Source organism: Helobdella robusta, assembly GCF_000326865.2.
Source record: "Helobdella robusta unplaced genomic scaffold HELROscaffold_14, whole genome shotgun sequence".
Taxonomy (NCBI): domain Eukaryota; kingdom Metazoa; phylum Annelida; class Clitellata; order Rhynchobdellida; family Glossiphoniidae; genus Helobdella; species Helobdella robusta.
In genome coordinates, this window is record NW_008703782.1 from 2,860,319 (window position 1) to 2,874,409 (window position 14,091).

The window sequence follows — 14,091 nt, forward strand, 5'->3', positions numbered from 1 at the left end:
CGAAAGGCCCCAAGACATCTTCTTAATGCTTCGTTAATAATAGGCTCTATGGTTTTAATATAAGAGTTTCTTGTTGCTCCATATGTCTGGCAACCATAATCTAAAATGGCTCTTGTCGTAGTTTTATAGATTATCTGAAGGTTGTTTTGATTTGCACCCCAATTATAGTGTGATATTGTTTTAATTAAATTTAGGGCTTTCTGACATTTGATTTTAATTTTGGTGATGTGAGAGATGAAGTTTAATCTATTATCGAATGTAACTCCCAGAAATTTATATTCTTCTTTAAATTTTATTTCATTTTTTTAGAATACTATTCTTGGGTATTCTTTTCCTGGAGAAAATCAGGCCATATGTTTTTGGTTTTTGAGAAATTTATCCCATTTGTTGTTGACCACTTATTAATGTCTTCCAATATTTCATTTGTTTTTTTTCCATATTGTTTATTTGTTTGTCTTTGATGGTTATTGCCAGGTCGTCCATGTATAAACATGTCAATATACTTTTTGGAAGTATGTGGTTGATTGTGTTGATGTTTAGGAAAAAAAGGATTGGAGATAGGATGCTTCCTTGGGGTATGCCCATCTCCATATGCATGACTTCTGACAGAACATTATTCACTTGTACTTGAAATGTCCGATTTGATAAAAAGCCTTCTATGAACTTGGGTAACAATCCTCTTAGGTCCGCTTTGTGTAGATTGTCCATGATTCCATATTGCCATGTGGTATCGTATGCCTTTTCTACATCAAAAAGATGGTTAATGCCTGTTCATTGTTGGCTAAAGCATTCCTTATGTAAGTTTCCATTGATATAATGTGATCTATCGTTGATCTACCTTTTCTTCCACCGCATTGGGTATTTGTTATTATGTTATTTTGGTTGAGATACCAGATTAATCTATTGTGAATTATTTTCTCGAAAATTTTGCATGTACAACTGGTTAATGATATGGGTCTATAGCTATCTGGTGAATCTTTGTGCTTGTCTGGTTTATTGAAGGGGAGCACTATTGCATGATGCCAGATTTTTGGAATTTTAGAACTTGTCCATATGTAATTATATATTTCTAAGAGTTTTTCAGCTGCTATTGATGGGATGTTTTTAGTATGTCATATGTTATTTGGTCTTTACCAGGGGAGGAGTTCCGACTGTTTTTAATTTCACTTATCATTTCCTTGAAGGTTATTGGTTGGTTATAAATTTCGCTGTTGTTTGATTTGAAGTCTAAGATGGTTTTTTCTTTGCTTTCTTTATGTACTATGAAAAGGTTCCTATGGTTTTTTGCTAAAGATTTATTTCTGAAGTGAGTTGCCAAAATATTCGCTACTTCCTCATCTGTTTCGTATTCTTTGTTTTGGTCCTTTATGTGATGTACATGAATTTTTGTTTCCCTGTTTCTAATTCTGTTAACCATTCTCCATATGGTCTTCATTAGAGTGTTGCTTTTCATACTATTTACAAACTTTTTCCAACAGTTTAATTTCTCCTGTCTTCTAATTTTTTTTGTCATCGCTTTTGCCCTTTTATATTCAATTAAATTGCTTGTGGTAGGACAATTTTTAAAAATTCTTACGTGTTTAAGTTTATTTTTGATTGCTGCTTTGCAATTTTCATTGAACCATGGATTTATTATTTTTTTATTTTTGTTTTTTACTACTGGTGTTGTTTGATGGATTAGTTGCATTATTGTTTTGGTCCACACCTCCAAAGGGTCTTCGGTTGTGATCTCCCATGTTATGAAGTGGTTTATGCACAGCTCTTTGAATAGCTTCCAGTCCGTTTTTTTGAAATTTAGTTGTGTTCCTCTGGCTGATCTAATCTGAGCTCTTTTAATTTTGACGATAATTGGGAAATGATCGCTACCGTGCTGATTACTGAGAACGGACCAACTAATATCATCCTTTATTGATGATGAAGCCATTGTAAGGTCTATTGTAGAGAAAGAATTTGTCTGTTCATGAAAATATGTGGGGGCCAGTTGGCTTTATTAATTGGATATCTCCTCGTGGTGTTATTATTTCTTCAATGCACTTGCCCTGTAAGTTTGTACGTTTGTTCCCCCACAAATGGCTGTGACCATTGAAATCTCCGATGAGAATCAGAGGTTTGGGAAGATCATTGAGGATCTTTAAAATCTCTTCTGTTCTTGTCAATGTGTTAGGTGGCAAATACATATTACAAATGGTTATGGTTTTGTTGGTTGTTATTTTTGTTACTATTATGTTTAAATTTTGATTAATTTTAATTTCTGATTGCGTTATTGTATTATTAATATATGTTGTTATTCCACCAGCTGAATTTGTTTGAGATGGTTCTGCTGCTTTTGAGTAGTTAACATATTGTTTGATATCTATTTGTTTATTTGCGTTTAGTTTTGTTTCTTGTAAGCATATTATTTGTGGTTGTTGTTCGGCTATTAATATCTGTAGTTTTGGGAAATTGCTTTGTATTCCTCTGATATTCCACTGTAGAATTTTGATTTCTTCTTCTGTACTGTTGTTATTATTTTTTTCTTTGGAGTTTTTATCCATTATTGTTGTTATAAGTATGATTGAGTATTTTTGTTAGGTTATGGCATGCTTCTTCTGTTTCGTCCGTTGGGGGAAAAACATCATTATCGTCTTCGTTGCTGCTTATTGTTTGTTGGCAGCATGTTTTATTTTGATATTTGAGCTAGTTGTCATTATTATTTTTGTTAGTTGAGTCTTTATCTTCATTTTTTATGAACCTTGAGTGGCTCTGCTGGGATCAAATTGCAAGATGTCCTTTTGTTTGCCTTCTGAGGACAATTTTTGGTTATGGTTGCATTTTTTTTTTGCTGAGTTGTTTTTTTTAATATTTGTTTTGCTTCCGGGATGGTGATTTTATTCATGATCTTGATTCTTATTATTTCTTTTTGCTCTTTGTATACTCGGCATGATTTGTCATAGGTCGTGTGCTTTTCTCTACAGTGATAACAATTTGTATTATTATTACATGGCTTTTCTCTAGTATGAGAGTGTTCTAATTCACCACAGTTACTCTTTTATTGTTACATATATTTTTATGTTGACCATATATTTGGCATTTAGTACACCTCATCGGATTTGGAATATACTCTCTTACTTCTACTTTCTCATAGCAAATCACCATAGTTTTTGGGATTTTATGTGTTTGAAAGGTTAGGATATAAGTGTTGGTTTTGATAAGTTGTTCATTTTTTTTAATGGTGATGCTTTTAACATCTACTACTCCTTGATTTTTTAGCTCTTCTTTTATTTCCTGTTCAGAACAGTATTTTAGTGATGCTGTTTTGATTACCCCCTTTGAAAAATTTAAAGACCTATGAGGTGAACATTTTACATTTATGGTGCTAATTTTTGATATTGTCTGTATTTTTTCTCCTTGTTTTGCGTTTTTAACTTTTACTATTATTTTATTTCTTCCAAATTTTATATTATCTACGTCTCCTATTTGTGCATAAATCTCTTTTTGAACACGGAAACAAGTAAGTTATGTCGTTGTCTTTTTCTGCTTCGATTACATAGAAGACTGGACTTACCTGAAATGTTTGTTCTTCATATGTTGGTTCAAGTGAAGAGACTCTTGCTCTTTTGGAGGTACCTTTTTTCTGGGAAGGCGACATTTCCCGGTGACACGAGGTCACCTTAGAATAGGCGACTCTTCTTTTTTTTGGCAGTATTTATAACCGAAATTATTTAACTTTAAAATTATTTTCTATTATTACGTATTATTACTAGAAAATTATGCTTAATACAAGCAAGCGATAAAAAGTCCTGACCGTATCTATTTCACAGGAAGTCCAAAAAAACCCTAATTACTAAATAAGAAAATATGAACAAATTAAAACGTTCAAATGTTTCAATTTAAATAACATGAATAGCGAATCATTGCATTTATATCGTATTTGCTTCTTTACAAAGCTTTAAAATTTACAATAACTGGTGTAACAAATCAAAATAATTTTTTTTATATAACGGCTTAAGTTGTTAACACGAGTTTTTATTTAATTTTTGCTTTTACCCGTTAACTTTTTATCAAACCATTTTCTATTCTGTAATTAACAATTTCACTACATTCAAGTGAATAAATCAATCAATCAATTAGCTTATAAAGCGCTATTTCCGCGATGTTCAACAGCGCTCCTCAATGAATTTTTAAAACAGATGGGTCTTGAGATCCGCTCTGTCAGAGAAGTAGGTAGAGAGTTCCAGAGAAAAAAACCAGAAAAAGCAAAAGCAGATTTGGCAAAAGAGTGTTTAACACGAGTTAAGAAAAAGCGAGAAGACGATCGTTAACCGGGGCGTTTAGGTTCAATCAATATATCTGATAAATACTTAGGAAATAATTTAGATTGAGACTTATACATGAACGTACAAATTTTAAAAATTATTCTATATTTTATAGGTAGCCAGTGCAAGAGAACAAGATATGGAGATATATGAGAAAAGAAAGGGGCACGAGCAACTATAGACGAGCAGCAGAGTTAAAAGCTTTACTTAAAGGATAGAGTATAGTCAGGAAGACCATAGTAGAGCGAGTTACAATAATCAATCCTAAATAAGACTAACGAAGTAACAAGAAGGAGAAGAGTAGGATCATCAAGAAAAGGCAAAAGTTTTTTTATTCTACGTAGATGAAAGTAAGAGCTTCTAGCAACACTAATAATCTGAGAAGAGAGACATAGTAGAATCAAAGATAAAACCTAGACTACGAAACTTATGAGAGACATCAAGAGTTTTAGAATCAGGTAAGATAATAGGAGGAATAGTAATAGAGTGTTTAGATTTATTAAAACAAATTAATTTAAACTTAGAAGGATTAAGTTTAAGACATAGAGCCAGACCAAGCGATTGCAACAAGAATTAACGACCAAACTTGGTTGATAAGTTTTCTCTTTATTTTGTGTTCAAGAATCGATTCATCTTTTTTTTATCTGGCGACCGGATTTTTAAGTTTCTTCTTAAAGGAATAATATAATATCTAGCGATATCACCTACACCATTTAGTGAGCGAAACTTGCCTAGATTTTTCAAATATACACTTCAATTAAATGAGACCGTGGCTAAAGGAGCAACACAAAATTTAAAATAACACAAAACTCATATGAAAACCTCAGGCTGATCATTTATGTTTGTTTCAATTGACTGTTAATAATTATTTATCAAGTTCTTTCGAACATTAGAACCGTCTCAAAAACCAGCATCGAAATTAGACATTTGGAATCGAACTGATGACGAGGCACAACTTGAATTCACTCAACTATTAATAAGCTTCATACAAATTTATTTCTATGATGTGTGTCTTGTTTCTATCTAAAAATCCATTCGGAATAACACATCTTTCTGCAAACCCGCAGGAGTAATTTAACATTCCCTAACGCACCCAAGCATTTTTAAATCAGATAAAAACTCACAATATTCGAGCTATAAAGATAAAACATTTTTTGCGTTAATGTCAGTACACTAATCATTCTAATTATTAATAAACTAATTAGTTAATCATATGTAATTAATTAATCTTTCGATTGATTCTAATAAATATTTTCCATAAGAAATTTATAAGGCGTCCAGCCATAACCAGCAAGCTGAAAAGGTTTAAACATAATTTAGTATAATTAATGTAATTATTAATTATAATATATTACTTAAGGGAAGACCTATTCACCAATATACAACACTTTTTTTATGGGTTGAAGCAGGGATATGCAAAGAACCTAAATTTTTTCAACTTTAAATTATTTTCGGTAACGTCAATTTTATTTTTTAAATTTATACCAAATAAAAATAATTAATTACCACATTGAATAACAATTTAAAAAAATTTAAATTTTGACATTTTAAATAAAAGCAATATTTCAAAATAAGTAAATACACGATCGTAACTTTTGACTCAAACGATAAAAAATCATCTTCCAAATCCCCTCCTGAAGTAAGCTTCTTGTTCGACTGTTAAAAGTGAGCGAAGGCCGTTATATCTATTATAGTTATGTGATATTACTATATTATTAATATTAGTATAATTAATATAGTTAAGTAATAAAAATAAAATTGACATTATTGAAAATAATTAAAAGTTGGAAAAATTGAGGTTCATTGCATATCTCTGCTTCAACCCATAAGAAAGTGTTGTATATTGGTAAAAAGGCCGCCCCTTGAGTTAAGTTATGTGCAATGCAACGAATCCACCAAGATTATTAATATAAAATGCAGATGATTAGCTAACATAAGCACATAGAAGTTGATTACGGTTGGTGTAACTTCCAGGCGAAAATATTATTAAATTTTATCAGTAAATAAAACCAAGAGATTATGAACTCAGCCCGTAATTGAAGTATACCTCGACCTACCCTGACCTAGCCAGAACCAAAGCAGGCACAACTCTATTTTTAAAAATAGTAATGACAAACAAATTTAAACTTTGAATGTTTTAACAGTTCCAAGAACTTTTTCGAAACAGTAAAGACAGTAATCTGATGATTCGGCACATGTATCGCACATCACAAGATGCCTACATGGGAGGAAAAGGGTTTGGATGGTTTCCTTTTCACACTTCCGACAAATCCAGGTGCTGCGTAATTTTTCATTTTCACGAAGGATAGCAGCAGTGGCTTGAATGGGGACAGGAAAAAGTTTTTCAAATTAGAAAAAAAATATTACGTCATAAAAGAATTTAAAAAGCTTACCATCTTCTATGGATTGATGAATTTGTGTTTTAACAGTTGAATCTGACATTTTTTTGGTATTGATTTCTTCTGCTGAGGTTTTACCATCTATTTGGTCTTGTTTAACAATATACTTACACTTTGGAAAATGTAATTTGTCTATATAACTCAAGTAAGTTTGGTCTTTTACATCAGTAATCTTACCACAAATATAACACTTTATCTCTGAAAATCTACCAATGAAACCACAACCGTTTTTAGCCAATATATCCCGATGACTTCTTAACAATTTAGGTGCATAGATAAACGATTTTTGTCTAAGTTCTTCAGTGTCAAGTTTTGATCTGGGACCATAAATCGACGGAGCATTTCTTTGTGGGAGCTCTCTGAAGTAAAGATATTCAGGCGGCGATGTAGTGATCATTAAGGTTTGAACTGAGGCATGTGACATACAAACTAGCAATTTTAGCTAAAATAAATTTCATCAAATCAATCTGCCTTGCCTGAGCACTGACTTGCTAGTGAAATAAAAAAATGATTTTAAAACAAATATTTTATTTTAGAGTAATAATGATGATTATCATTATATGCATAATATGTATTATATATTTATCTATGTATGACAAAATAATGACAAGATTGATTTTTGATGAAATGAAGAAAATGAATTTATCTGTGAATGTCACAATCTTCTTAATTAATAATATAATTTATAACATAATAATAATATATAGAATAGGATAACAACGTTATTTAGGTTACTTTTTTTCTTTTAGTTAGTTTAGTAGTTTAGTATTTTTAGTAAAATTTGAGTTATAATTAAAGATTTTTTTTTATTTTTAATTAATTTATATTTTATAATTATAAATAATTGTAATTTGAGAGATGGATTTTTATTTTATTTAGTCTAGAGCCCAAGTTTTTACATTCTAAATTGCATTTAATTTCAAAATATATAATTTCTCACAAGCTAAAAACAAATCTCGATCGAAAATTAAAATTATTAAACATTAATTCAACAAATACGAAAAAGGAACTGAAAAAATCCGCCACCTTGTTTATCTCCAATTAAAAAAACGATGTTTTTAAAAGTGGACTTCATTTAACGTTTAAATTAAAATTTTCTAATTTAAAAAAAATAGTAATAAAGGGTCATTCTCTGTCAACTTGAACCATGGTCCACGCCCGACCATCTCCGATTTTTTTAAAATTTGAACAGTAAGTACCTCAATGTATTTCATCGACAAAATAAAATTTTTATAAAAAAATTTCAATTATTTTTCAAGTTATGAAGATTTTTGTGACAGCATCCTCAAATTTTTGAGCGATTTTTTTCAAAACTTGTACCTACGTAGAACGCTATATCTCTTGAACTAGCCAACATATCTTGATGAAATTTTTTGTGCATATCAGTGAAACAATGTAATAACAAAAAAAATAAATGTTATTGTCTCGAATCAAAGGATATTTTGAACAAAAAATCTAGAAAAAAATGAATTTTTTGAAAATTTCACCGATTTCAAATAGCGTAGCTCAAAATCTATCGCAAAATAAATAAATATTTTTTGTTATTTTAGAAGTACCTTATAGTCATAAATAAATCACAAAATTTCGTTAAAATCTGTATTGAATTTTTTGAGCTATCGGAGCTCAAAATGTCAAAAAAATGAAAAACTTCTTTTGTTTGGCGCCATTTTTAACTATGAAGAACCAAACGTTTTTTAATTTTTAAAATTTGTTTATATAGTGCTTTTATAGCTTAACAACATATCAAAAAATAAAATTGGCTTTTGCTTTCTTTGAAAAATAAAACAACTTCAAAAACAGGCAAAACAAATTTTTTTCAAGTGTCAATATTTTTTATTTTTTTCAATTTAAAATTTAGAATGCATGTTACACAGATGTGAGGAATGCCCAGGAAAACTGAATGTCGAAAATAACTTAAGAGCGATTTTCGAAGAAGCTGTAATTTCAATTGACAACACAATCAGTTTTTATCAATGGTCCCATGATGATAATCGCAGTTCATTGATTTCCGTACAGGATACAGTTGACAGTTTCATTGAAAGATTTTCGCAAAAACTTGACGAGTTGTCATCGCATCATTACATAAGCAAAGAACAATTGAAATATCTTAGCGATTCTAAAGAAAATTTAAAAAATTCGGAGTGTATTGCTTTAATGGATTTTGCTGAAAATTATTCGGTGATAATACAGGATGCAATCCAGAGTCAACATTGGAGCAACACGCAAGTTACTCTTCACCCAATTGTTCTTTATTACAGAGACGATGAAAACTTATCTGTCAAAAGCGTTTGCATGATTAGCGACTGTCTCGATCACAATGTTTTCGCTGTTTATGGTTTTCAAAAACATTTAATTAACTATATGTAAAACAAAACCTGAAAAACGTTACTTTAATTAAATATTTTTCTGATGGTGCGGTAAGTCAATACAAAAATTACAAAAATTTTTCTAATTTAATTCATCCTAAAGAGGATTTTGGATTAAAAGCAGAATGGCACTTTTTTGCAACTTCTCATGGAAAAAGTCCTTGCGATGGAATTGGAGGGACAACAAAAAGATTGGTTGCAAGTATCAACAAAAAATCAGATATTGAACGCCAGAGATTTTTACACATACGATGATGCGAAAATAAATGGTATTAAATTTTTTTGGGTAGACAAAAAAGAAATTAAAGATCTGCTAGGAATGCTTGAAAAAAGATTTTTTTTTAAATCGTTCAAGTTGACGGAGAATGACCCTAAAAAATTCAAACTGTGACGAATGCAGTATCAAACTGTCAATCCAACAGATTCCAATGAAATGCACGTAATATGACCAACTTAGGAAATAATATCAATTCTAAAGAAACATTCAAAATTTCTTCAAACGTAAACCAGCAACAAATATTCAGCTAAATAATACCAATATTCTTCCAACAAATAAACACATGATCAACTTTAATTCTAATTAAGTTACAATCAAAGTCGCTGTGAAAACAAAGGCACAAAGACGGAACAATACTATATAACTAATCTGATGAGGGCAGTTGATGCCGAAAAGAGCATTTCTGTAGTAATAACGTTATTAATAATGTTTTGTCAAAAATGTCAAATATTAAAAGTTTTTTATTTAACTTTAATAAACTTCATCAAGATGATAAAAGTCTCGTTAGAAAAATTGAGAAACTCAACTCAAATTTGAATAATGCCGAAAACGCAGTGATCTTCATAAATAATTGTATTTATGATAGTCTAGACCCTATATATATATATATATATATATATATATATATATATATATATATATATATAATTTTTATTTAAAAAATCAGGCCTGGGTTATACAAATTCCCTATATAAACTGCTGCAACAAGTACTGGGTTATAAAAATTATAACCCAGTACTTGGTTAGAACTGCATAACTGCACTATATTCAATACTCATAGAACAAAGACATATGATAATAAATATTCAACAACTGGCAATTGGAATTCTTCCTACTAATAAATTTAGAAACAGAGAAATCATCGATAATGAAAACACGTAAAAGTGTTATATTAAACGAAGTTGAAGATTGTAGACACAATATATAAATACTTGAGCATCTTGGCACATACACAGTGTTAGTTAGCGTTAGTCATCAAACAGATATTCAGAGACTCATATATAATAATATATAGTCATCTCTTACCTCTGATTTTATTTCGCAATTTTGTGTGAGAACGAATGAAGTATTTTGCTATATTTATATTTATTACTCGTTTGCTCCCTATCTCGTTTTTCGTTCTAAGTGAGCAAATAGTTTAAAACAAGCAGGAAAAATAATTGATGTTTGGATAAAATCAATTTGATCAATTAAAATTGTATTGAAAAGTTGCTATACAGTACAATTTTTTGCAATGTCTATGTATTGGTACGTTTTTAATAAGTAACGATATAATGAGTTGTATGGCTTAATTAACTAAATTAAATTCATCACATTGAATGCCGAAATGGTTTAATTCGTTATATTTTCTTAATAGATTCTTTATTTAGAAAAACCCTAGATATAAAAAAAACTACTTTTTATATCTATGGTACGCACGCACATCCACTTACGGACAAGCGCACAAATTTAATATTTATAAATTTTATATTATTTTGAAATAATATCTACATAAAAATTATTATTTATAATATTAATATTATACATATTAAATTAATTGTTTTATATACAAGTCTAATTATTTTTAAATTTTAAATTATTTTCTTAACCTTCTAAAATTTTCAAAATTTGTACACTTATTCATGGTACCCAATCGTTTAAAACTAATAGTAAATAAATATAGCATAAATGAGGAATAGACTTACTTGTTGTAGATAGAAAGTATCATGTGAGCCTATATCATTGTGAAGTGTGGAAATTATATATAAATAGCAAGAAAATAAGTGCCTTTATTCAAGTATGCCAGCAATATTGTGCATATAAGTGTCGGTTGTGTCTATGACCCGCACGATATTTACATGTAGGAATATTTTTTAATATGTAGGTAGTTGATGTGTCGCTAATTTTCCAAAATATTGGGAGTTTTTCAACAACAGTAATTAAAAAAGTTCTACATAAAACCTTTAATTATATAATACCATTCAATAGTAAATCCCTGTATATAACAGGTTCAGCAAATGGAATTGGTTTTTTATAAATTTCACCTGAGTCTGATTTCAACACAAGATGTTTAGAAACCTTTTTAATCAAATACCTAGATATTAATTTATTACAATCTTCAAACATTTAAATATTATTTTTTAAACAATTCTTTTCGAAATGTTAACCAATAGCAGAAGCATATAATTTGTTAAATGATCAAAGTTCAAATCACCTGCAGCATGTTTTGTTATCTGGTTCCAAAATAGAATGCAATGTAGCAATCAATTTGTTAGTGATGTTACAAAAAAGCTGTTACAGTAAAATTGACAAATTGGTAAACCAAAGTGTTCAATAGCGGAGTCAAAACTAATTTCAAGATTTTATATAACGGGTTGATATGGACAAGTCAAGAGCATCTCAGTCATTGATCTTGATTTTCGACTGAGGTTTTCAATTAGTCCACTGCTCGATATCGATGGGTAAAAACTGTCCCATCCTTGTCGAGAGTCAGCCTATATTTAATTGTTTATAAAATCAATTGACTACGGACAACTAGGAAAATTTTTGAATAAACTCTTGATGAAAAATAAACCGCAAACGATAATGTTTACGTTATTCACAAGTAAATGATATTTTGATTCAAACGCGTCGTTGTTGAAGGTCCAAGACAAAAACCAATTTACTCCGACTTCCTAAATGACTTCTCGAATGAAACAGACTGAATGTACACAGTGAGTCACACCATTTTCACATACACATGTGACATACACATTTTGTTATATCAATTATTATTATTATTATTATCAAAAGATTTATCTAGCGCTAGTAAGTTAAAATTCAGAAGGGCCATCGAAAAATAAAATAACACAAAATTAAACATTAGATTAAACATGTCCTCACTAAAATAAAGTTAAACATAGAAATAACTGTCTGGTTGCGAAAAAACTGTAACAATTCAACACAGTTACAAAAAAAACACTATAGAACAATTCCAGAAATTAAGATATCACTGTAACGAAAACAAAAATGTTTTGAGCTTCTTTTTGAAGCATGTCATGGTCAACCCAGTGTCCTTGAGCAAAGCCGGCAGACCATCAAAGGCAGTCGGTCCTGAAACCGCAAAGCTTCGTGAACCGTCAATGTACACATTGATGGTTCATGATATGTATAATTTTTCATATATTAGTCAAATTTCCGAAATTCTTAATGTCAATTCTAAACAACTGTGTTTTAGTTTTGGAATGAGATTTATCTTGGCCATTCAGAATAATATGATTGACCTTCATTTGGGAATGTCTTGAAATAGTGGCAAGCTTTCAAGTGATTTTTTTAAATACAACAATAAAATTCAAAAATAAATAAAATAATTTATAAAGTACTCAAAATAAATTTATATTAAGCATTAATTTCAAACTTTAACCCAAATCACAATGTCATTTTACTTCATTTATTGATCGATAAAAAAAATGTGAATAATAACAAATGTGAATAAAAACAAATTAATGGGAAACATTTCACTCACGATGGTAAAGACTTCAAAATATTTTTACCAAACACAGGTCTCAAAGGTCACATGCAACAAAAAAACTATATTTTGATACGAAAAGTTAGTTAGGTACCTACTTAGGTGGTTTACATTTTTGTCGGAAAATCCGTGGTTATCGGCGCTTCAGCTGCTGTTACTAGCACATTACGTTATATAATATATATATATATATATATATATATATATATATATATATATATATATATATATATATATATATATCTGTGTGTGTGTGTGTATATATAACAATATTTTTTTTACTTATATGAATTGTGATAAAATTATAAAAAATAATAAAAAACTGTGAAAATCAATTCTATAAGCAAAATTTTTTGCTGGCTAATATGTTACTGATATTTCATTGTGAAAAATTCAAATTCATTCGAAAATGCAAACACGCAAGCATTACTCTTCTTCATCCAATAATATTTAATCAAGATGTTTTATTAATCCAAGTTTTTTTCTTATTTTAGTTAGAAATTATCACGAATAATATGAAAAAACCTTACGCCCACTCAATTATCCAGTAATTAATAATATAATTATTTTAAAAAATTGTATAGTGCTAATTATAATTTTAAAAGTTTATCAGTGTCCCATAGACGATCAATTATTTACATTACAACAAAAATAAAATCAAAACTGTTGTTCGATTTTACGAGAGACAATCCCGATCAACATAATAAATTAGCGTGGTAATTCATTCCAAAACAACGTTGATCCGGAGAGTTGTAGCAACATCTCTACAGCCAGTTTTTAAATTTGATTTTCGGGCGTGTTTATAATTTGTCTGTAGGAGATGACCACAAGTGTTCATGTTCATGGGAGTTGAAGGATGAAATTTAAAACAATATATATTATATAAAAAAATAAATGAATAAATAAATATATAGAAATATATATATATATATTCATCAATAATTTCGCATATATATATATATATATATATATATATATTTGCGTATATATATATAAATATATATATATATATTTTGTCAAGAAGATTAACTTTGACGTTGTAAAAATTAACTTTGGTGTTGTAAAATTGAACTTTGATGCGAATTAGGTGTCAGGTTTCTTCTTTGGTCTCCTTTTCTTCATCGATAGCATCATATTCTTCTTGGTCACTATTTACGATGCTAGTTTTTATTACTTCTTTGTTTTCGTTGTTGGTTAAGCGCCGGGTTGGAAGTGAGGTTGTCATTTTTTGTTGTATATTTATCTTTGGTTTATTGATGTCGATTAG

The 14,091-nt window shown here is 29.4% G+C and overlaps 2 protein-coding genes across 2 annotated transcripts; one reads left to right on the top strand and one right to left on the bottom strand.

Moving 5' to 3' along the window:
* Positions 1 to 6,416: 6,416 nt before the first annotated feature.
* On the bottom strand, positions 6,417 to 6,593 carry HELRODRAFT_74680 (hypothetical protein; the record flags this gene model as incomplete). Its single annotated transcript, XM_009014793.1, has 1 exon — positions 6,417 to 6,593. A coding segment is annotated over one exon (177 nt), but the record flags the coding sequence as incomplete, so codon positions are not given.
* A 1,248-nt stretch (positions 6,594 to 7,841) lies between these two features.
* Positions 7,842 to 9,315, top strand: HELRODRAFT_168952 (hypothetical protein; the record flags this gene model as incomplete). Its single annotated transcript, XM_009014794.1, has 3 exons — positions 7,842 to 7,885; positions 8,569 to 9,029; positions 9,164 to 9,315. The coding sequence occupies 3 exons, from the start codon at positions 7,842 to 7,844 to the stop codon at positions 9,313 to 9,315; spliced, it is 657 nt and encodes a 218-aa protein (XP_009013042.1).
* Positions 9,316 to 14,091: the final 4,776 nt, after the last annotated feature.